This window comes from Varroa jacobsoni, unplaced genomic scaffold (genome assembly GCF_002532875.2).
Source record: "Varroa jacobsoni isolate VJ856 unplaced genomic scaffold, vjacob_1.0 scaffold_596, whole genome shotgun sequence".
NCBI lineage: Eukaryota > Metazoa > Arthropoda > Arachnida > Mesostigmata > Varroidae > Varroa > Varroa jacobsoni.
In genome coordinates, this window is record NW_019213498.1 from 227,379 (window position 1) to 249,936 (window position 22,558).

The following is a 22,558-nucleotide window of genomic DNA, read 5'->3' on the forward strand; positions in this document are numbered from 1 at the left end:
GAGAAAGAGTAAGCGATATCGAGTTCATCATCAAAGCGACTGGTAAATAGCAGACAGGAGGGGCCTCCTGAGTAAAAGCCACTACGATAAACATATCAGTTCCCGCTGTTGATTTTCTTATTGTTGTTGTCGCCGGCATCGTCGGCGTTTGGCCGTCCGAACAGAGTGCTATATGGATTAGCGGTGGCGGGGGCGTCGGTAAAAAGCGGCAGCTGCTAGCTGAGGTCTATCTAACTGACTGACTAGCTTTGTTGATTGGTAGTGATGGTATCTAGTATCTTTGTCATAGCGAAATAACGCAAAATGCAACGTATCGCGTTGCGTAGAGAACAAGCGAACAGGGTGCAGACAGCGCCAAGCGGCGACAACGACGATCAGCAGTAACACGCAAATTCGTTGTTGTTGTGACTACCACTGAAGCTAGCGAGGTGAGATCCTCGGTTTTTTAGGGAAAGAACTGGTTCTTTTTCACTCTTCTACTACTTCTACAACGACTGCTGCAATATTGAGGGATGCAAAGAGGAAAAGGCAACCGTTGTTAAACCGCTGCCGCTACTGTTGTTGCTGTAGTTCTGATAGTGTCATATCGTTTTGCCTGTATTAATATTGGGGGTGTCGTTACTACTGTTACTGCAGCTTTTGCTGTTGGCTGTTACGAGTGGATGCGCGTTCGTTGTTCTCGCGTTGCGCTTGCTACCGCGGCAGCCGATTGAAAGCTGTTCCAATGCTCCCATTACTACAAAAGCTGCCATAATAATGCGAGCCTAGAACGCGACGATTGAAAACGACGATGAGTATAACTGAAGTGCAATAGCTTCGTCTTCTGCTATGCTGAGAACTGGGCTCTGTTCCAGCCGGTGACAGAGTTAAGAGCGTTACGAAGAGTTTTGTTGTTGTTGACTGTTTTTATGTCGCGCCGCTACTTCTTAGGGAGAAAGTTGTTGTCATCGTTATCATGACTGAGGTAGTACGTCGACGAAGTAGTCTGCTGAACGTTATGACCTATTGTATGTTGAAATGTGACTAATATGCTGAAACGCCGGGATCAATAGTTGAAGAAAGACGCAATCAGCATTTTTACAAAAAAGTTATCAGTCTCAGTGCGTAGCAGCGGCGTAGCTCGCTCAGTTAGCATGGCTTCTCCTTCTCCTGGCGCTCTCTCCCTCTAAACACACAGTGAGTAGCACAACAGTGACAGGAGGCTGTTTGCGAAGTGCAGTGCCATTACCGCAGTCGAGCGACATCAGACCGGGCACCAGATCAGGAGATCATCGACATCATCCTTGTTCTACTCATCGTTGGTTTTCTTCTGGACAGCCCAACAACTACAACAGAACACGACGAACTGGCAAAACAGGCCTTGAACAGTGTTCTGAAAAGGTTGAACATCTTTGGTGAGTACCCTCAAACTTTTCTAGGTATCCTTAAGATTTTTTATAGCTCCGGTGAAACTTTACGGCGTGGCGACGTTTTGAGCTGATGGGAGCAGTTTGAAGTTTGATCTTAAATGTTACTGCTATGCGAATAGGAAATCTGTAATGTTCAGAGTACGTCGGGAAATGGGTGGTCAATGCCGTTTCACATGGAAGTCTGCGCATGATACACATACCATTATAGGGTCATTGAGCAACTGTAAAAAAGCAATGAGGTTTTGTATAATCGATTTGTAGAGGCTGTCGCCGCGCGTGAAACTTTGAAACGCATGCGTGAATGCGCCAAAATGTCTACTGGACACCCGGAAAAATCAAGAAATTGATTAACTGACTTCTTGCAGCAGTCGATAGTCAGCATCTACATGCTTGTAGTAACTTGCTCGATTGAACAGAATAGAGCATTGAAGTGGGGAAAAAAACTCGCGAACCCGATACAATCATACCGCGCTGACATATATATATATTGCTTCCATCTTATTTGATATGGCTATACATAGCTCAGCGGTAAATCAACGGTAAACCCCTGTTTACACTCGCGCCTAGTAAAGTTAGGGGAGGTGAGGGGAGCTCACCCATAGTGGCAATTAACTCTGGGAACGATTTTATCTTTTTTTAATGGAGAATGGAGAGGTGATTATGCAAAGATTAGGGATTTTCGAAAGAGCACGCAATGTCGAACGTAAGCTTAGGCAGCGGATGTAACTAACTGACTGAAAGAGCAAATAATAAAGGTGTTAAAAAAACGATTGATTGCATTCGACGTTTACTTATATGTTCTACACAAGAAAACTCAAACTTCGAATTCCACTATAATGTAAGCTATTTTCCATGAAGTGAAATAGTCGGAAAAGCTGTTTTCCCTTATTAGACGGAGACTGGTTTCACCAACCTAAAAATTTAGGTCATTGCAGCCCTCATTGATCGACGAAGGCTTTGAAAAGGATCAGATTCATTTCGCAAAGCTTAACATGTTAGTTTTACACAGAAGCATTACCTACACATTTCTTGACACTTTTGGTTGTTCCTACTGTATGAACAATTACCTCTTAGAAATAGCATCTTTACCCCCCACTCCACCCCCCACTAGAGTATCAATCAAAGGTGAGGCTTGCTGGACTTCTCTTTAGCCGATCTATGAAATGGCACTGTGACCAACTCCTAAACTTAAAGCACCGAAGCATATTCATAGTTACTATGGCAATGCACTCAACGAAATGCGCTTAACTTAACTCGAGTATTACTTGTGCACAGTTCGTTGCCTGCATGTATAACAGCATGGTCTTTTGTGCTGCGCACCTATATTTGCTTCTGGTATCACTTATAGTGAAGCTGCGGAAGCCTGAGGCCAGTTAGTTTCTATGCCATTTCACGATTTGCCCTAGCTGGCAGATAAAAGAGGGGCTTAGTAACTTTAATAGAGTCATGAGGCCGAAGGCGACTTCTTTTAAGGAAACAGCTTATAAGAAGTCAAACAATTTGGCGAGGACAGCTGGGAACATGTTTCGAGTGAAGCAGTCTATCAAAATCTCCAGTTAGCACTAGTAATGAGGAAATATATGGACACGTCGTTTTTATTCATCCGATAGATAGAGCCAGGTTTATATTTGCTGAAGACGCTTTATTGCACTTCACGTTTTAGGATCTTAAAGGCTGGCCATAAAATTATCACTCGTGTGTTTATTTAGATATCCACAACTACGATAGCGAAAAGAGGCTGAAGTGAACCGCCCACGCTTCTATGAATATTCTCTCCCTTCCTTTTTATTTTTCTGCAGTGAAGCTCAATATTGGTATGGCGAAACCGTTCTAAACATTTCTAAATTAATACAGCGGCAAGAGAAATCGCCGGCTGCTTGCCAACGGCGTCCTTTGTAATTGGAATTTGCTTGACAAATGTTTAGGAGCATTTTTGCGATGAGAGACACACATTTATAACTAATCATTTATTCATGACATAGAGACGGAGGAAAAGACGGTGGTAATAACAGCAGAGAGCAATAATCTTGTTCGCTTCAGGATGTTGATTACTCCTGGACCCCTCATGTACTACTAGAACGGATTAACGAGCAATACCGTGCGAAGTCAAATACGAGCTGGCTGTTCGTCACCACTCTGTCAATGGGCGTATTCAGAAAAGGAAAAAAACTGTGTATGCAACAATTAAACGATTTTTTGCTGGTCAGTACGAAGCGAATTCGTGTTCTAAATTAGAGGACAAATAGGAAAAATCTCCCTCATGCTTTGAATTTTACAATTCGAATGTCTTGGTTGAAACTATCTAGAACTCTCTCACTTGGAACCATACGAAATAATAAGCCACTTCAGCTGAATATTGAATTAGTGCAAATTGAATTGGAATAAATTTAATATTAAGTATATGGTAGTTCATATTGGACCTGAAGAGACATTGAGATACTACACTCCACTGTAGTATTATTCATTTCTATCCCTATTAATGAATTTTCGAATCTGGCTAATCGTTTTGCGTAGAGCTATATCTTGGCACCAATTTCGGTAGCGTTTTTTTTCTCATTGGTTCGTTCAGTTATACCTAAAAAAACTCAATGTTAAGGGCACTTTTGTAAGCAGCTCATAACGGTATGACATAGATTATGTTAATCGACTTTAATTAAGTAAACAGTTAAACCACCGAAAAAAAGTGCAGCTTTTTAAAAAACCTCATCGTCGATTTTACCAATAGCAAAATATCTACTTCATCCGATAGTTCCGGAATCAATCCGAAGTTGAAAATGAGCATCATCGCTCTAATTCCACATCTTGTTCGACTGTACAAAGAGCGTTCGTATTCATCGATTGTTATGCAGGTGTCACAAAAGAGAGAAAAACACGCCCGTATCATGGCACGCTTGTCATTAATTAGCGGATATTGCACTGATCATTTTGCTAGCGCTCACTTCTTTTGTTGTGGTAATTTTGTGGGACAAATGGATTTAGATTTCTCTCGCGTATTCTTGAGCAGGTCGCAAGACAAATACTTAGGCATGTCATTTTCATGGAGTCAGAATAAGTTTGCAATTTACAATTAATAGCACCTTAGCCAAAAGTAATTGATAGTTTCAAGATTTGTCACTTGTTTATACTAATAGCAAAAAGTAGAATATATAATAAAATTATGGCTACACGGGTGTTTTCCAATCGCTAAAAATGATTCCTCAAATTCTAAGTTACTTCGTGTAACTTCCTTCATTATTTTATATAGCTTTGACTTTTAAAAAGGTGTCTGGATATAAGGATGTGAGAGGCAGATTCATTGTGTTATGTAAGTTCGATGCTAATTCCGAGCTTCCGAGTACGTACGCTGAACAACTTGTGTCAAACCATTTAATAGTATGTAATATAATGATACTGTAACATAAATATACAGTATCTAAGTCTCAAGATGTTGTAAAGTAGACATATGTTATGTTGACACGAACACGGGCTCCTTCTGTATAATTCAACATATCCACATTTCAGAACTGATGTGTATTGTTAAATCCTGCGGTGACACGTGTTTGGATAACTATGCGGCAGGCACAGCTAGGGTTAATCTATAGGACTAATTAAATGTATTGATTACTAGCACTTAAAGCCGTTGTTTATATGTTAAAAACTGCTTGGATATCTAAGCTGTACTTTGCTGCCATCGGGCTTCCGTATAGGGTATTTAAGACGCTAGCTAAAGATAAACATAAAAAATAAAAAGTGCTAGGCTTACGCAAAAAATAACTTACTGTCTAACCTAATGACCTAAAATAAACCTCACAATATTCAATAACCTTGAGTTTACTTATATAATATTGATGTGTGCGCCTTGAAATATCATGTAGATAATTTCAATTCATCGTTTTATTCTTTTGATTTGTAACTGAGATTTTAAACGAATTTTCAAACAATAGCTTCACCAACCTCTCAACGTGACTCGCTAGACTTCATTGAATTTGTGGCATCGGTTCTTTGTTTACATTTTTATAAATTTTTTTGCATAGTAATTTTAATTTATGGAGTCACTCTTAGGATAAACTTTTTTGTTTTCTAGTTGCCTATTACGCACGTATAAAAATATTTTTGAGACGACTTTCTAGCTTTCGCCGATGATCCTTGAAGGGCGCTAAGCAAACGTGCAGAGACCGAATAAACTTACTAGTGTTTTGTTTGGTGGAAATTGCGTACCTTAAATTTAGCATTTAACTGAATTCCTAAGCGTAATATGTACTTATAAATAATAGTCTGAGACGTAAAGATGCCTTTTAATGTATGGTCTCATGTCTACGCCGAAAAAGGCCTTAAATGTGTACAGCCGAGAAGACGCGTACATAGATGTTCAAGCTTCTGTACTTCTCAAGTCTACAACTAAAATTCTTTCTCATTTGCTAATCTATGAGGAATTTCCGACCCTAGCGTTTATAATAATGTCAATACAAAAGACGAAAGGATATGCTCCGAAGTCGTTATATGAGTTGCAATAAAGAACAGTGAAGAACGACGGTCGTTAGCAAGATTAAATTGCTGTTAAATAATCTGATCAATCGACCGAATCTAAGCCATTCGTAATCAATGCCAAAATTAGCTTATCGAACTTATTCTGAAGGAGAGATTCTACTGTGTTCATTGTTTCACCCGAAAACATTTCTTTTCACATGGTGTAGGCTGTAACTCGACGGCAGTGATCGATGTTCGTGTGCTCTTTTTACGGGCTGGTTATTCAATAAATTTATAGTCAAATTCGGGTATCGGAAAGTGTACTGCAGCAACCGGCTCGAATAACTAAATTTGCCTTCGGAGTAAAGACTTCGGTAGTAAAAAGCTTACTTCAAGCTCAATTACATACATTCTTTCATAACTGTTAAATTATAGCAGTTTGGCGGAAGATGTGCAACTCGATTTTGTGTGTTTTTCAGCCATACAGCAAAGTATTTAACGACGCACTGGTTACTTGGCAGAAGTTTAATAGCCGTTCTTTCGTTTCCTTCGTATAGAGCTAACTTCAATGTATAATATATAATTTTTGCACATTTGAACAATACAATGAATTCGACCCACAGATTTGGGTTCATACGAGCAAGTCTATTCACCTAGCCTAAAATTGAATTTACCGCAATTCCGGTGGAGCCTATAAACTCTTGTATGAAGTAATGATCACAGCATGAGATATCAGATTGTTATTGTGGAAGAGAGGGAAAGTGTTCCTGAGAGCTAAATAACGGAGGAGCATCTATGAATATAGCGTAGCTACGAGTTCCCCAGTCATGTTTAGAGAGATCTTATAGCCAGGAGTTATGGAGTCATGGGTCGGCTTAAGGAAAACCTGTGATGGGCGCTAACTCAGTTTATATCATAGTCGTTAGGTAAAACAGTTCCATTGTACAATTTAAAATACTCTTCAACATTTTTATAGGAGATCTATGATATTATTTCCCAGGCCACGCAGTCGCAAGTATCGCTTGTTGAATAAAGATAAACACGCTGTCCAATAGGAATATCAACCCTGCGAAGTCTTCTAAATTATGTTCACTGGTACATAGTAGATTCATCAATTCGTGGTCAACAGCTTTTAAAACGTGGCGCTACTCCCTACCATGGAAGAAGAACAGCGATTACTCATTCTTCCGTCAGTTCGACATATATAGTCAATTATCGTCAATATTCGACTCGTTTCTACTAACTAGGGCATGTATATTTGAAAATTTGTCTTTTAGATTTGCCCGGTAAGCTTTTGCTTGACATCATAAATGGAACAATTGCAGTCCATGCCAGTAACGCAGTTGTTGATCCTCTACATTTCGACTATAATAAGGGTCATAGTCACGCTGTAGGCTAAACAGGTTGACTACAGAAATAGGGAAGACTTTACCCAAAGTTCCTAATTGTGAACGTTGTATCTTCGTTGCGATTTCCTTTTTTATGCCTTCCGCTAATCATCATTATCGATCGGATTATTTAGGTGTAATACTGAGCGGATATGTAATTTTTTTTTCAAGATAACTTATGATTCATGCATTTAGTAGCTGTAGTAATAACTACATAGGTGCTGTTCCATTTGATACATTAACTGAAACAAAGATTAGAGGGAAACTAAAAGCCTAATTTCAAGTTTGCCATTACTAATCAAAACAAGGTGAGCCCGAAAGGATTTCTAAATTGTAGGCCAGAACCTCTCAGAAACGTCTGATCCCAAAGTTGCGCAACCGTCACGTTCGTTAGAATCGTACGTCGAGTTTTTCATCATCGAATTGATGATAAAATCACGATTCGCTACGCTCTGAGCCGATTTTTTTCTCCAAGATGTAGAAAGATATAGCCGGGGATCCTGAAACGCTAACTTTTTGGCTAAGGTTTGAGTCACGAAGAGCACTTGTAATTCGAGCGTATATATATGTGTCGATGGTCGTGTCAACGTAGTTTGTCACCATTGTTCCGATGTCACTTTTTGAGTAGCATTTCATTGATTTGGTATATGTACGTAACTGACCTCTAATCGTAACGTAATTTCTGCAGGTACAAGTGAATTCGAAGCCCTACCAGACGTAGATTTTAGCGACATGGTGAGCTTGAGTTTCGCTAAAATAGAGGGCCTATTGAAGCAGTTTATACGATCAGTGTTCTTTGCGAGGTACTATCATCAGAACTTAATCAATCTTCATTTAGACTGATTTTTCCATTCTATCGGTAGCATTTGCCGCCATCGTTGGCTGCATAGGTAAGTATAGGCGACATATGTCTTTAGCAAAGCTGTGAACCATAGATATCGAAACGTATGTGAATGAACAATTTATTTATTTGATCGGCGCGATTTAACGTTAACTCACTTACATGTACATATATAATAACGTATTTTTTTTGGCTGATCCTCAGGTGCCCTGAGCGTCTCATAGTTTTCTGGTTCTCGAATCTTTTGGATTTTGCTACTGTTAGAAAAGCCATAAGGAGTGCGCTCTGCCTTGTAGTCGCGCATGTATGTACACCAACCAATACGTACGATAATACTATTATAGTCAATACAGAACTATACGCTTGCTTTGGTCAATTTTTGTGCGCAAGCTGTGCGTGCAAGTGTTATTTTCTACGAAATGTATAATCAAACAGGCGAATCTAGCTTTTTTTTTTTTTTTTTTTTTTTTTTTTTGTCTTAACTGGCTCATCCCTTGACAACGGGAGATAATTATTTGTTAATGTAATAATGGATGAATGAGCCATTGTGTCAAGTAAGGGTCACCCTATGTCTTGAATCTGGCCTCTGTTGCATTTTTCACCTGTGCTCAGATGTGTATGTGGTGAAAGTCATGAAAAAACCTGTGCCCTAGAAATTAACAAACTGCTAATTAATTTAATTAAAATAATTAAGTGTCCACTACAAAGGTACGGAATAGAATATGTGAAGAGGAGCTTCCGTAATAGTTAGAATACCTCTTTTGGTAAAAGTTACAATGTATGTTTATTATAATTTTGACTATTTTTTATCCATTTTTTTTTCGCACACTGTCTCATGATTATTCTCGCTGGTTTAAGTTATTGGGGTCAAGGGCTGTACGCATGTCTTATAGGGTAGTATTGGCGTATCGACAATGATTTAGTCTCGTGATAGTAACATACGCGTCAGATCGCGTTGGCTGAACGTGACACTACCGCAAATCAAGTTCCCTTCTTTTCTCTGCGATAAAGAGGGAGGGCTACTACCTTGTGCATAGGCCGACTAGTATCAATGTGTCTGTGGTAATCTACTGTTTGTCATACCAGCACAGCATGCATTACGGAATTCGTTTTTTTTTTTTTGCTGAAGTTAACAGCAGTAGTATTAATCGGAGCCAAACCTCGGCCATTGACTCCGTCTCTGTAACGGATCATTCGAACATAACTAAAAACACTGGTATAATGATTGCCGACTTACTCTTTTTCATGGCAACTGCTCTACAAAACGTATAGTGTAGGACGGTTAACGCGGAGGTCTCGCTACTAATAGTGCAACGTCTTACTTGAACTGGATTTAGTTCTATAGAAAACCTACGAACGCCGAGCGCGTTCTATTAAAACGCTGGTGCTATCGGACTGTAAAAGTCCATCTCTCCGTCCCACCACTACAAAGAATGACATATAATTGCACCTGTTCTCGTTTTTTGCCTTTGGAAACAATTCGCGCAAATGGAAAACCAGTCGGAACATGCTGAGTTGATTCGAAGGGAGAAGAGTTGAATAACCTATCTAAAAACATCGAAGAGATGGCGTTCCCCAAACCGTATCAACTTTTTGAATGGTTCATTTTTAAGACATTGGCCTACAATAGGCACCGGTTATTCTAAGTTGTGTAGAGAAAGTTCCGTATTTGCTTTTGGCAGTGCATCAAGTGAAGCTAATATAATTTAGAGCACGGATATTAGAATGCTTAGCTTAATTAATCGTATGAGCTTAGCCTGTGAGACTTCTTAACTAAGCAGTGCCAAATAATGATTTGTTATGTTATATTGAGGACGAGTAAATAGTATGACACCGAAATTGTAGTTTACAGCATTTTAAGGGGTTTTACTACTGTCTGTAAACTGGAGCTAGAAGTAGGACTTTTTTTCCTCCTTTGGTCCACTAATTGATCGACTACACGAGTTACGGGGTTCTTAGCAAGCCGAAGCTACAAATTCGGAAAATCACCGTTATTATTGTTTTTTCGATTTATAGATTTCTAGTCAGTTTGTCTATGTTTCTGCTATCGTAATGGGACAACATATTGCCCTAGGAGTTTAAGTGCATGGTCCAGGGGAGCACGAGATGTCTGTTTTTCATCGTTGTCATTGACCTGCGCATATTTGTTGCGTAATATCTGTGTAATAATACTTAAGCCTGTAGGTTTGTTGCTTATGCTGTGTCTTTCGCGTTTTTTTTCTATTACGGTATTTATATTTACTACTACTATATATATATATATATATATATATATTATATTATGATATTTAATACACCGTAAATGTTAGATCTATGATCGGATATTGTTCTATTGCTTGCGCGGCGGAAGAATAGCGGCCTTTTGACAGAAAATTATTAGTATTATCCAAGACCATATATTTATGCCTACAGTTTCGTAAAATGATTGACTTGCACAAAGAAATAACAATCGCACTATTTTTACAATGTGTTCAAGCGTGTTGTGTTTAGTACGTTTACTTATTCAGTATCTGAAATCACTATATTGTTCTCATTCAAGCGAACCTTTTTAACCTTAGGGAGAGATTTTAGAAAGCCTAAGTGTACGGATAGCTCTGAATTTCTATTATGTGAGATTAGGGCAGGTCATAAATCCCCAATTTGAGGCGTTCGATCCTTTAACCCGAGTTATCAACGATATAAAATACGGGTTATGGTGAAAGACGATTTATTTAGATTTTGTGCAGTATAATGTGAATGCTCGTTGTTAACGTTCTACACGAGTGGTCACTACGGCTTCTGTTCCGTAGTAGTTTAATAGTAAATGGCCAAAGCTTTAAACATTATTATAAGTAAGTGGGTCATGACAATGCGTTCGATGCATTAATATAATTAGCTTCCAAACAAGCCGAGCCTTTAGTTTAAATTCATTATCACGATTAAATCACGATAAGTAGGAAACGCAGTAGAGCGCAGTTTATCTAAACCATCTGAAATGGTTTCTTTTACATAACTAGGAAGTTACAGATATTGCAGCAATGCTGCAGTAGTACTGAATGGATGTCTCGCTTTTTTCAGTACTAAGAGGCATTTTTCTATGTGGCTGGTGCATCTACTTACAGAATCAACAAAGGGTCGGATACGTAATTACAGCGGATACTGAGATAATTAGTGAACAGTAGTTTTTTTTTTAAAGTAATAAACTTCCATTGATCTGTATAGTTATATTTTTATTCTCGGCCTACTTCGTGTACATAATGTAAGTATCTGTAGACGACTCATAGTACTTGAGGTTTGAAACGTGACTAATCAAAATCATTAGAGCGCATATTCTTACAGCAGATATAAACTATTACAAATGCATACGTAAACATACAATTATATAACTGCTTATCCAATTTTGGGTACGAAGCGTATATTCTTCGTGCGTGTGCGCACCACGATCATTTGAGAAATTAATTTCATTTTCTCTCTCGCTTTCTCTCAACACCCTTTCCTATTTCGTATGTTTTCCTATCATCCCTCTTTGCCGCTTCCAATCCATACATTCATTGATGCATTCATTCATTCATTGATTAATTAAATACTGCAATTATCTGATGACAAGGAATGAACGGAGGAAACGGAATGTGTACAGGTTTGTGTTCAGGATGAGGACCAATCGTTGTCTGTCTGTCTGTCGTTCTATATTTAAGGCTCGTCTGTCTACCTCTGGCGCCCCTCGTCGCGTTCGCTGACTGACCATCACCGCCACACAACACTCAACTACACCATGCTACTACAACAACTTGACGCCTACCATCTCTGATCAGCATCGATCAGCCACCATTATCATCACCATCATCATCGCCATCATTGCCATCATCTAAACCACCCAAGATCATCTCTTCCTTATTGCGCCATCGACCGGTCTTTGAAAACACCGCCTGTCGAAGCGGTCGATTGCGCTTGCAGGACACCAACAAACGGCAACAAATCACCATTTACGCTGAACGCCGCCGATCACCAGTGCGCGGGGTTACCTGGGTGACTGCACGGCTGAACACGACCAACCTGCCCGATCGACAACGAGAATAACAACAGGAGCAACACGAGCAGCAGCAACAGCTGGTTCAGATTATTGTAGCTAGCCTTTCAGCCGCCTCGCGGCGTCGGCCTGATGCTTTGTCTGTCCGCCAGGAGGTATAATCGGCGGCTGAGCTTCGCTTGGCTACCTATTACAAATGTCCGAGTGCCCTTCATAGAACTAGGCATGTAGACGAACTGATAGAAAGACAGACAGACAGACGGGACGTGGTGGTTGGGGTGGTTGGAGGTAATTCACGGGGGAAGAGAGGTGCATTTGTAGAGAGCTTTCAAAAAATCAGTTTCAGTTCTCGTGTCCTGGGGCGGTTGTGCTTTGCACTTTGTTGGATTTATAATCAATGAGTGTGACCTCTTCATTTTTTGTTGGTAACTCAAGTAGCAGGTGGCGATGAGAATGGAAGCATCTGCCCGTTGCGAAATTGACTTGTTAGGAGAACGACGAATCGATACGCAGATCGATGAGAAACTGATCGCTGAAGACCTACTTAATTTGGCGGCGTCTCACTTGAAGTTGCGTGAACGTGAGTTGTTTGGTCTATCGTGGCAAGATGAAGATGGCCACCTGCACTGGCTGCAGCCGGAAAAGCTCGTGCTGGATCAGGTAACTGAAAACTGTATCCAGCAGGGCGGTAGTGGTGAAGCACCACGCGTGGTTCTTCACCTTATGATCAAATTCTATGTGCCGACGATAGCTCTTTTGGCAGACGCTGCCACGGTTGAGGCCTTCTTCATGCAGGCCAAGCTATTGATGAGCAAGGACGTATTAGAACCAGACAGTCAGACAGAGTATCGCCTTACTGCTCTTGCGCTTCAAGCCAATTTTGGTGACTGGACCCGAGATGATGATGCTAAATTGCGTTTACGCCAAATGGGCTTCCCCAGTCCTTCGTTAACAAAGCACAAATCCGTTGACTACTGTGAGCGGAAAATTCTCGAAGACTACCGAAGCTTTTTGGGTTTTACCAGGGGCAACGCGGTTATCCAGTACATGAACACAGTTGAGGGGTTAGCTACTTATGGTATACATTTTTACAAGGTACAACAGAAAGATCGAAACGGCCCAATGATGTGGATAGGGTTGAGCCATAGAGGTCTCAGTGAGTATGACCTCAATAATCGTAAAGTTCCCAAAAAGTTCTATCAGTGGAAATATATGGAAAATATATACTACCGAGAGACAAAATTTTCGATTGAAATCAACAATCCGAAAAGTAGTACTAGCATGCTATCAGGCAATGCCTCTGTTATTGTGTGGTACGCTGCCAATGCGGCACTGAACAAAACAATTTGGTCTATGGCTATAGCACAGCATCAGTTTCATATGGATAGCCGAAGAGCAAGAAAACAAACACCAGAAGACTTTCTGCGGTTGCAGCGGATCTCGCAAGAACTCAATAATCCGTCACAGATGACCATCCGTAGTTCGCTTTCGAGAATTGCGCTCGCCTTCGAAGGTAGGGATGATGATAAAGCCACAACGGAGGTGAAACTGTCAAGACTGTCGGTTAAGAAATCCGCTCTAGTTGAAATCCTCCGTAAAAAACTCAAGGAACTACAAGAAATTTGTAAAAAAGAAGCGGATATTACAGGCGCATACGATTCTGAAATGCCGTCCGATAACGACATCGCAAACCCGACTTTGCGTAAGGCCAAGCCCTTAGTGGATCGTAATGCAAACGAAGTAGTGGTCACAGCGCCACCGCCGGCAGTTCTGCCTCCTCCGCCTATAGTTCAAATGCAGTCAACAATGCCCCAGAAGCCAGTGCGTCCACCACCTCCTCCTCATGCGTCAACCAATCGACGTATTCCGCCCCCTCTACCACCTTCACATTCGCTCGATCGCCTGAAAGCGCGCTCACCTGTTTTGTCTGACCTCAGTGACAGCGTGGACAGCGGCTCCATCGGCATTGTGATGGGCGCTGAGGGCGGCTTTGAAAGGCCACGATCGAATACTCTTGGTCGGGACTTCGGTCGTCACGCGTCAAGCAGCTTGAACCTTAGAGTGTCGCCACGCTCATCGATGAGCTCGACATCGACTTCACCGATTCCTCCACTTGCCGCCTACTCTGCGCCGTCCTCGCCAAAATCTCAACGCTCGGACAGTTCATCGCGATACGTGCCTAGCCTCGCTCAACAAAGCACGCATACTTCTTACCGGCGTTCGCAGTATCCGCCAGTGTATCGAGTGTCGCGGGCTGATGCGCATCTACCATGTAAACCACCAGCACCGGGCAGCAAAACGAGAGCGCCTAGCCCATTACTCGAGGCGCGTTCGAAATACGAAGGCCCCTTTGAACGGGTTAATTTATACAGCGTCAAAACGCAACGCTTATCGCAAGCGTTTTCAAGTCACGACAATATACCTGGTCTTCTCCAGCCGGCCACGACCACTAGCTCTAAAACATCATCATCCTCGATGATACCGGACGGAGGCGACATGAACACGCCCGGACTACCTAGTCTTGGGCCTCTCGCTGGTAGCATCGCTTATCCTGTCGTTGCCGCCGCGACTGCAATGCCACCCCCACCTCCACCGCCACCCCTGCCGCGACACACGTCCACGTCGAGCGTCTCTAGTCTGTCTATGGCGAGCTCGTCGTCGACACCATCTTCATCTGTTCCGCCTCCACCGCCTCCTCCTCCACCGCCCCAGCCAAAACTGAAGAAAGAATGGACTGAGACGGATCTCGACGAACCTATTCCACTCAGACGTAGCCCTCTCCCACCGCCAGCGTTACCAACACGTGATCCCCCGCAATGCTCCGGAGTCGCAGTAGCATCTGCAACGCCAGTGGCAGTCACGGCAACGCCAGCAAGCAGTGCTACAGGTGCAACAGTTCTTCTTGCCCAATCTCAGGCCCAACCAAGCACAGTTGTGAGAACATCAGCGGCTGCAACTCAGGTCGTTGTCGAGGCCGGAAAATTTAAACCGTATTATGAGGAGAGCAAGCCGTTTGAAATGTCCGACTTCTACAAGTACTCGCAGAGGCATAGAAAAAGCTAAAACCTGTGCGGACTAAGTAAGTCAATATACATAAACGGAGTAAACGCCACGACATAGACATGGTAAAACAATGCCTTAAGGACATAGTTCTAACTAGAAACAGTTTAGGTACAAAATAATCCTATATTTGCTATTTACTACTACTGGGTTGTGGATAAAGTAGCATTAGAATTTGTTAATGTTGGTCATAGAATAGTCAGAAAGACGAATAGGCGACTGCAACAGTGTGGTGTATTTTGTAAAGCAGATTGTTCGAATGTGCGCTCGTATTTGTAACGTTGATGTGAAGCAGATTATTGCGACAAACACAGATTTAGTCAAAGAAATACAAAAGTAGTTGCCTTAATTAAAAAAATACACTATCTCAAGCACACATTTGTTAGTAGTGTGTTAATAGTAATGTGCCCATTAAGGAATATTCAGAGGTTTATGTGGAGATAATTTTGATTTGTTCGTACTACAAGCACTATAGCTCATTGTCAAGTAACAACTGCTTGGCCTAATTTGTGACTCAGGTCATATTGGACAGATAAGGTACGAACAAGTGTTGAACGAATGAAAACGAAGTAGTGTAAAATTAGAAGAAAACCAGAACCGAGTGAACATAGTCGTACGACGAGGTATTTGACTGTTTTTATGACATGCTTTAGAGATATCGAAGTGAACAGGTACAAAGCGGCCGAAACTGATCTGCAGCATTGCCCCACCAGGTGCATTTATACAAAGGGGTAAGCGAGGATACACTAAGGAACGCGTGAAATGTTAGCACGGGGTATGTGTCGCCGCCGCATGACTCTGAACTAAATGAGAACAAAAATCTAAATCTATGAAACTATATACAAATTTTTTAAGCTCATAGAAATTAACTCAAAATAACATTAGTTTGTTTCGATTTATCTCCAGCTGCGGATAAGATTGTTTTGAAGAGTCGTTGAAAATGTTTCACGATTTTGCGATCTTACAGACGCTCATTGTATTTCGATAGTCTTCTAAGCACTTCTAAACCTAAATAATTGCACTTCTTGTTTAGGTTTGGCATTTGTGACATAGATAGCAACGAGCCATATAACAGCTAATCCCTCACAATTGAGTTCCACACTTGTACATCATTATTGGAAGCAAAGTTTCACGGATTGTAAATGCTAAAGAGAAGGCGAGGTTTTCGTATATTCACTTGATCATGTCGTTGAAATTAGATCTGAAGCTGACAAGGAAGGGGCGATAGTAGTAGCACAGAAGGAAAGCGACATATCGTTTGTACGGCGGTTACCAAGAACAAGAAGCGTGTTAATAACGATGAAAAGGACAACAATTACGCCAGTATATAGCAAATGTTGCGGAACAAATATAGTAAATTATCAGGTAGAATGTACTTGTATTCTTCAACGTAGTTTAATACATTTTACTATATTTTCATTTTACATGGTCGCCAGTGGGACATTTCACGGTGTTAATTATCTGTTGACAATAAACATGCCGGCCAGTGTCGGATAAAACCGCTTCGAATAAAACTAGATCTAAATATATGTGGCTATTTCTTATTATATTTGTGTCGGTTGAATTCGGTACGAGTATAACCTGTTTCCGTTCAGTAACTTCGACTTATGAATTTCTTAAGCAACTAGTAAAATGCCTGCACCGCTTAGAGATTATTAGATGCAAAATGGTACTGGAAAATATATAAGGTCACTGCATTTCCGCCATGTTTACTTAGCCGCCCCCCGCCCGCCGCCAAAGCGAATCGACAAAGTCCTTAACTGTATGGTAGAAGATCTTGAAATCTTATCTTTCACTGAGCCACCTATTAAGGGATCTCGTTGGCCTTGTATCCTTGTCCTTACATCGTACTGCTAAGACAATTAGTTTTTGGGCCGCAGTAAGTGGCCCGCATCAAAATATAGCAGTGTCATGGCCTTGAAGATGGATAGGCAATGAGCATACACGGGGATCATTTCATTGGCTAGCGACGTCAAAACAGCATAACGGACATTTAGCATATGCTGCACATAAGATTTGGCCCACCAGCCCCGGCTATGGCGCGAACGACCGCACTCATGCGCTCAAACGCACACCAGCACAACTCGGCGTAGTCGTGTACAAGTGGCAGCCATAACAGCCACACACTAAATACGCGACAAGCTTCCACCTCGAGATGAGAAGCGATCGCAAAAACATCCAAAAACCTTGCCTCGTCGCGTATCACTTCATCTCATTGGTTGCCATTTATCTTGTTGTGCAGTCCTCCGCCGCTCCCGCCTGTACCTGCCTTTTGCTCCTCGACACTGCCGCCCCCGCTAAGGATCAACGTCACCATTGGCACAACAACAATAACAACAACAGCAGCAACAATAATGAAGTCGTCATTTTTATTTCCATCAACTATCGCGATCACTAGAGCGACGGGAGCAGCATAGAATACGTTCACGATTACGTGTTTCTGTCTGTCTCTGTTAAGGCGGTTACCGATAAGCCGCACTGCCCCAACAACCCTAACGTCTTTATTATCTCGGGAAGCACTCAGCTAGAGTCACAGGAGAAGGAGGATGGGAGCCTTGCTTGAGGATGCAAAGTCGAATAAGACAATGCGTTGCTGCAATTTTATTTATTCGCGGTGATTGTTGCTGTCTGGCTCTCGTTTTCGACAACTGCGCGACGCTGCATGTGGCGACCATGGTCCAACGAGGCTCGGACTGCCGTAAGCCAAACTCGTAGATTAGCGTAGGATTAGATGGCATCAGCGTCACCATTGCAGAGTCCCCCGTCACCATGCTCCATTGGATTCCCATATTTGTAGTAGCACCAACGCAAATCGCGGTGAGCACACGGTAATAGTAACGGCGGTGACAACGACGAAGAAGTGTCACGGAGCGGTGACGGCGTGTGGCCAGCCGCACTTAACCGAGCAGAAACTTAACGTCACAACAATAGCAGCAGCAGTCGACAACAACGGGGGCGTACGCCTGCGGACGGGGAATATAGGCAAAAGATCATGTGATCGTATAGTTTTCACTTATTCAATCTTTGAACGGAATCCTCCTGTCGACAGGTGTTGCAGATGCGGTTGCCGCTATCGGTGTCGGTTGGCCATGGTATTGTACGGTGTCGATGCAGTTTGGCGCATGGCGACGCTACAGCGGTATCGGTGTTATTAGCTGTCGTTATTTTTTGCATTTGCTAATCGTGACGATGTGGATTGTGACCGTGTGACGCGATATATCAAAAGAACATCTGTGCATTTCCGAGATTGTTTCCGACCTCGGAGCGTCTGTCTGTCTGTGAGTGCGGCTGGTGTCAACGCGTATGCGTGTGTACACTTTAGACAATGCGTTACTTGTGCGTTCTCAATCTTAGTGTCATTCTGGTTCAACGAGGTTCGTTCAACCGTATGTGTGCACATAGTTTACATGAATATCGATACCAATTTTCGTCCGGCTTTTCTACGAACATTTTTGAGCCTACTATCCAGTTTGTCCCGTAAGCCCAGGCGTATTTTGTGCAACAAACATCGAACTATTTCGTCCTTCTACTGTAGGATGAGTGTACCTTGAAATCAAATTATAGCTGATTATTGTTTGCCTCCAGAGTTACGTTATTAGCTCAATCAACAACAATGCTTTCCATGAACACTGCAACGAATTTAAAAAATAAATGCGCCTTCCCAGACCTATACACTATCAGACAGAATGTAAGTTGACAGTCAGATAACGACAACGATAATAATAGATCAAAATATTTTTGCCTGACATCATCATCATCATCATCGTCATCATTAGCGTGTGTTGACATGGGGATGACAAGGATCGATCCTACCTCTTCACATTACAGCATAAATCTTAGCATTACAGAATATTCCATTAAAAAAAAAAAAGGCATAGATCATATATCATTCATGAAAGGATACCGTTTCATATAAACAGATGGGGATTATTTATATAGATAGATATACGTTTTCTATATATATTAAAAGAGCGCTGCAAAGATTTGTACAGGAGCTAAGTTAAAATACAGTAAACTTTTGTATTCTGTTATGAGTTATGTGATACGATATTAGTTATGATTTTACAGGCAGATTATACCTAGACCTCTTTGACAGGACGTGACTGTTACCACGAAAACAATCTCTATATTGAATCTTGAAAAAAAATAGCCACAAACAGGTGATGAATTAATCTAGATTTCAATTTTGCAAAATCCGCAGCCGATGTGTAGCTGTTAACTTTACTTAACTATTGCATTGCTAGTTAATAAAATTGACTGTGGACCACACTCTCGAATGAAGAATAGTATACGTGATTGAAGTACGTGAAAAAAAGGTCGAATTATATCCTTTTGCAAAAGTCTGCCATGGCCTAATATGATGAGTTAATGTCTAGAATTCATATGTTGAAACGAATGTAACTTTTGACAATGTCTACCTCTCTTCTGTGGAGTTCTATAGGGATCTTGCGATCTATGATTAACCTCCAAACGAACCTTTTGTTCAGAAGTCGTAACCGAACAGATCGGATCATCATTTGTACGATGGGTTCCTAATGTGCCATAGCCGCCGAACAAACCCCCAGTAATTAACGAATAGTCGAATGGAACGAACATGATGTTTTTAGGTAATATTTTCCCAGCGTAACTGGGTGCAGGTGTTGTTGCTGTTGTTCTAAAATAAGATCTACCTTAAATGGTCACTTATATACCCTTATCCTAAATAGTAGACTTTGGAATTGTCGGGCTATTTTCAACCTTATGTAATCTTAAATCTTTTTTTTGTAAGACTAACAATATCTCATCATAGTTTCGATAAGAAAGAGCGATAAAGGCCATTCGTAATTTGTAAAGTATAAAGCCTCTTCGGTTTTGATTGTACAGTCAGCTTCAGACAGTCGCTCGGTCTTTACGTTTCTGCTCGGCTTAAAATCCTGTTATTTTCATCTCAGGTGATTTTCGTCAGGAGGTAGGGCAGATTAAAGATCGCTTCGTCGGGCTTCTTACTTACACGGAACATCTATAACCTTTTTGGAATGCCCCATGTAATAACCCAAAGATATTGACGATTGCTAGCATGTCGGACGACAATTTTACGATGACTTGGATGGGAAGATCCTCGTAAAATGTGATCATTTATTCGTGTGCTTATCGTCTACATGTTCATCGGTTACACCTAGTAGCGATTCCTTGGCAATAGTGGTGAAGACAGCTAAGCCTATGGACTGGATACTCTGAATCGGTTAAATCCATAAAGCAATTCAAGAAAAAAAAACAAAAGGCATGGTGTAACACCACGAGCAGCGATCATTTTTTTAGCTCTGATGTGTAGTTCTTGATGCTAGGTAACATAGATTAGCTCAACTAGCCATAAGAGGCCATGTTAGGTTGATGAACGGACGTTGGGTCGACGCGGGTAAGCGGTTACTGTTAGTAGCTGCCAAATGTTCATGCGTTTAAATTGAATGATTCAATTCAGGAGCGATCTCTCTCCTATCAATTCCAGTAATTATTTTTCAGACGTTGTGAAGTTCTTTGCTCTTGTGAAACAGAGATTATTGACCATTCAGAAAACTCAGACCGTAGAAGTGGTAAGTATAGTATCGTTTAGTCAGTTACTGGAATAAGGACAAGCTCAAATATAAAAACGATAATATAAAGGATTTGTGATCCACTTGTTCATAGTGACTACCTCTTTTCTATGTAACAGTGAGGACTGTAAAATGGCCGCTATTACCTTTATCGTTGTACATACGGACTGAAATCGAAGCCTTGCTATTTCATGATACTTAATTGTCGTGTTATTAGTAACTTTTACAAATATAAGGCCAAAAATATACATGCATCCTTCAAACGTTTTAGGAACGTTCAGTCTTCGTAAATTTTTATCACGTTTATTGTGCTGACATGACAAATTGTAGCCAATAGAGCACCTGCTATCACGAACTCACTTCTGCGCTGACGGCGCTGTAGCCTGCGTTGAAAATATGATGACTATTTCATGCTTGAAAATAAAACTACGCATAAAGCAGGCCTCTTCTCTATTAGGACGAATCGTTTAGCCTAGCCGTAACCTTGCTTCGTTGACGCACGGGTCGTAAGTGTGTACAGGCTGTAAGCCAACAACTGTGGTCAAATCGGTCTGTAATAATATCTGTAGATTTTGTATGCTTATTGTAACAGCATACTGAATTGTTATCGTTAAGGGCTTATAAAATAATGGTTGTCTGTAGAAATTTTGCGATAAGTTGCGGCTGACTGAAAAGGAACGGACCAACGGCATCCTTGAGATCGTGAAGTGCTGGAATCTCAACCTATTTTCCCTGACCAGGTGTCTAGGCCTGTATTTGTCCATTCGTCCTACCGAATTTGTGCCACAAAGTGATTTAAGTTAGGTGGCTTCGTAAGTGAGCCAGCAACAGGCAAATTTGCTTTTTGTTTTGTGTACAATACAATATGGTTCGAATCGTCAAAATGATAACTAGTTCTGTTACGCTAACAGCATTTTTTTGTAGCAGTTTTTTTTTTAATCAATTTATTATTCTAGAAATACTGAGCGTATTTACGTTCCATTTACTACTCTAAAAAATAACATCATGAATATGCATCTAAATAAAATTTATCTTAGTCAAAATAGCCCATTGTGAATTGCAGTGGAACAAAGGACTCACAAATGAGCATACAACTGGACTACACAAATTGAATTGTCAGAATAAAACACAATCAATGAAAAATGACTGAATATTAATGATGAGAGTGACGTCAATCAAAGAAAGAAACATTGATTTTATTTGTGTATTTATTAATGATGCGCAACCTTGTTCCCTCCTTTGTACGTGTTCCTGCTTCAAACGTTTCGTTATGTTTGCCTTTGATTTTAGGCGGCAGCGTTCAGTGCTGAATGGGGTTGAGATCTACCGCGATGTCTGACTACACGACCATAGTTGGCTTAAACGATGGCGTCGAAGGTGGAGGCAACTGGATTAAGCCAAACATGGCTAAATTATGTATTGCGCTCGGACTGTTTTGCGGGACAATGCTTTTCGCTTCGATTCCGGTGCTTCTGTCGCGCCGCTCACACAGCCGACGTTTCATGGTTCGCCACGTTCTCACAGGACTATCCTGCCTTGGCGGCGGTGTATTTCTGGCCACGTGTTTCCTGCATCTAATACCGGAAGCTACAGAGAAAATGGACAACGCACTCGTTGATGCTAAAATTGACATAAATTTACCTCTGCCCTATGCGATAATAATCGCCGGATTTCTCCTCGTGCTCATTTTAGAACAGGTAAACATACGAAGAGTTGTACCGTAAAGGCACACCAGTATTTACTTTTAATTGCTAAAAGTGTCGTATTTATACGTTATCATTGATTTAAATATCTCCTAAAATGACGGTTTGACTTAGGATAGTAGTTTGGATACAACG

The 22,558-nt window shown here is 41.2% G+C and overlaps 2 protein-coding genes and 1 long non-coding RNA gene across 4 annotated transcripts in view; 2 read left to right on the forward strand and 1 right to left on the reverse strand.

The window, feature by feature from the left end:
• On the forward strand, positions 1 to 22,134 carry LOC111261787 (uncharacterized). Of its 2 annotated transcripts, XM_022835560.2 has the most exons (3): positions 5 to 1,394; positions 11,759 to 15,169; positions 22,011 to 22,134. In XM_022835560.2, exon 2 carries the CDS (start codon positions 12,538 to 12,540, stop codon positions 15,151 to 15,153), a length of 2,616 nt encoding a protein of 871 aa, XP_022691295.1. In that variant the 5' UTR covers positions 5 to 1,394; positions 11,759 to 12,537; the 3' UTR covers positions 15,154 to 15,169; positions 22,011 to 22,134. The 2 variants fall into 2 exon arrangements, 1 of the variants encoding a protein (XP_022691295.1); XR_002681204.2 differs by lacking the exons at positions 11,759 to 15,169; positions 22,011 to 22,134 and adding an exon at positions 3,450 to 5,496 and having other exon boundaries at positions 1 to 1,394.
• The window catches only part of LOC147753283 (uncharacterized), a 2,753-nt gene continuing 2,086 nt past the window's right edge, over positions 21,892 to 22,558 (reverse strand). The window contains exon 2 of the long non-coding RNA XR_015311669.1: positions 21,892 to 22,307. This is a non-coding gene — a long non-coding RNA (uncharacterized LOC147753283). The remainder of the gene's footprint in view (positions 22,308 to 22,558) is intronic.
• LOC111261788 (zinc transporter ZIP1) overlaps positions 22,031 to 22,558 on the forward strand; it is a 7,551-nt gene continuing 7,023 nt past the window's right edge. Inside the window, exon 1 of the mRNA XM_022835561.2 lies at positions 22,031 to 22,417. Coding sequence (XP_022691296.1) covers positions 22,031 to 22,417 — 387 coding nt within the window. The remainder of the gene's footprint in view (positions 22,418 to 22,558) is intronic.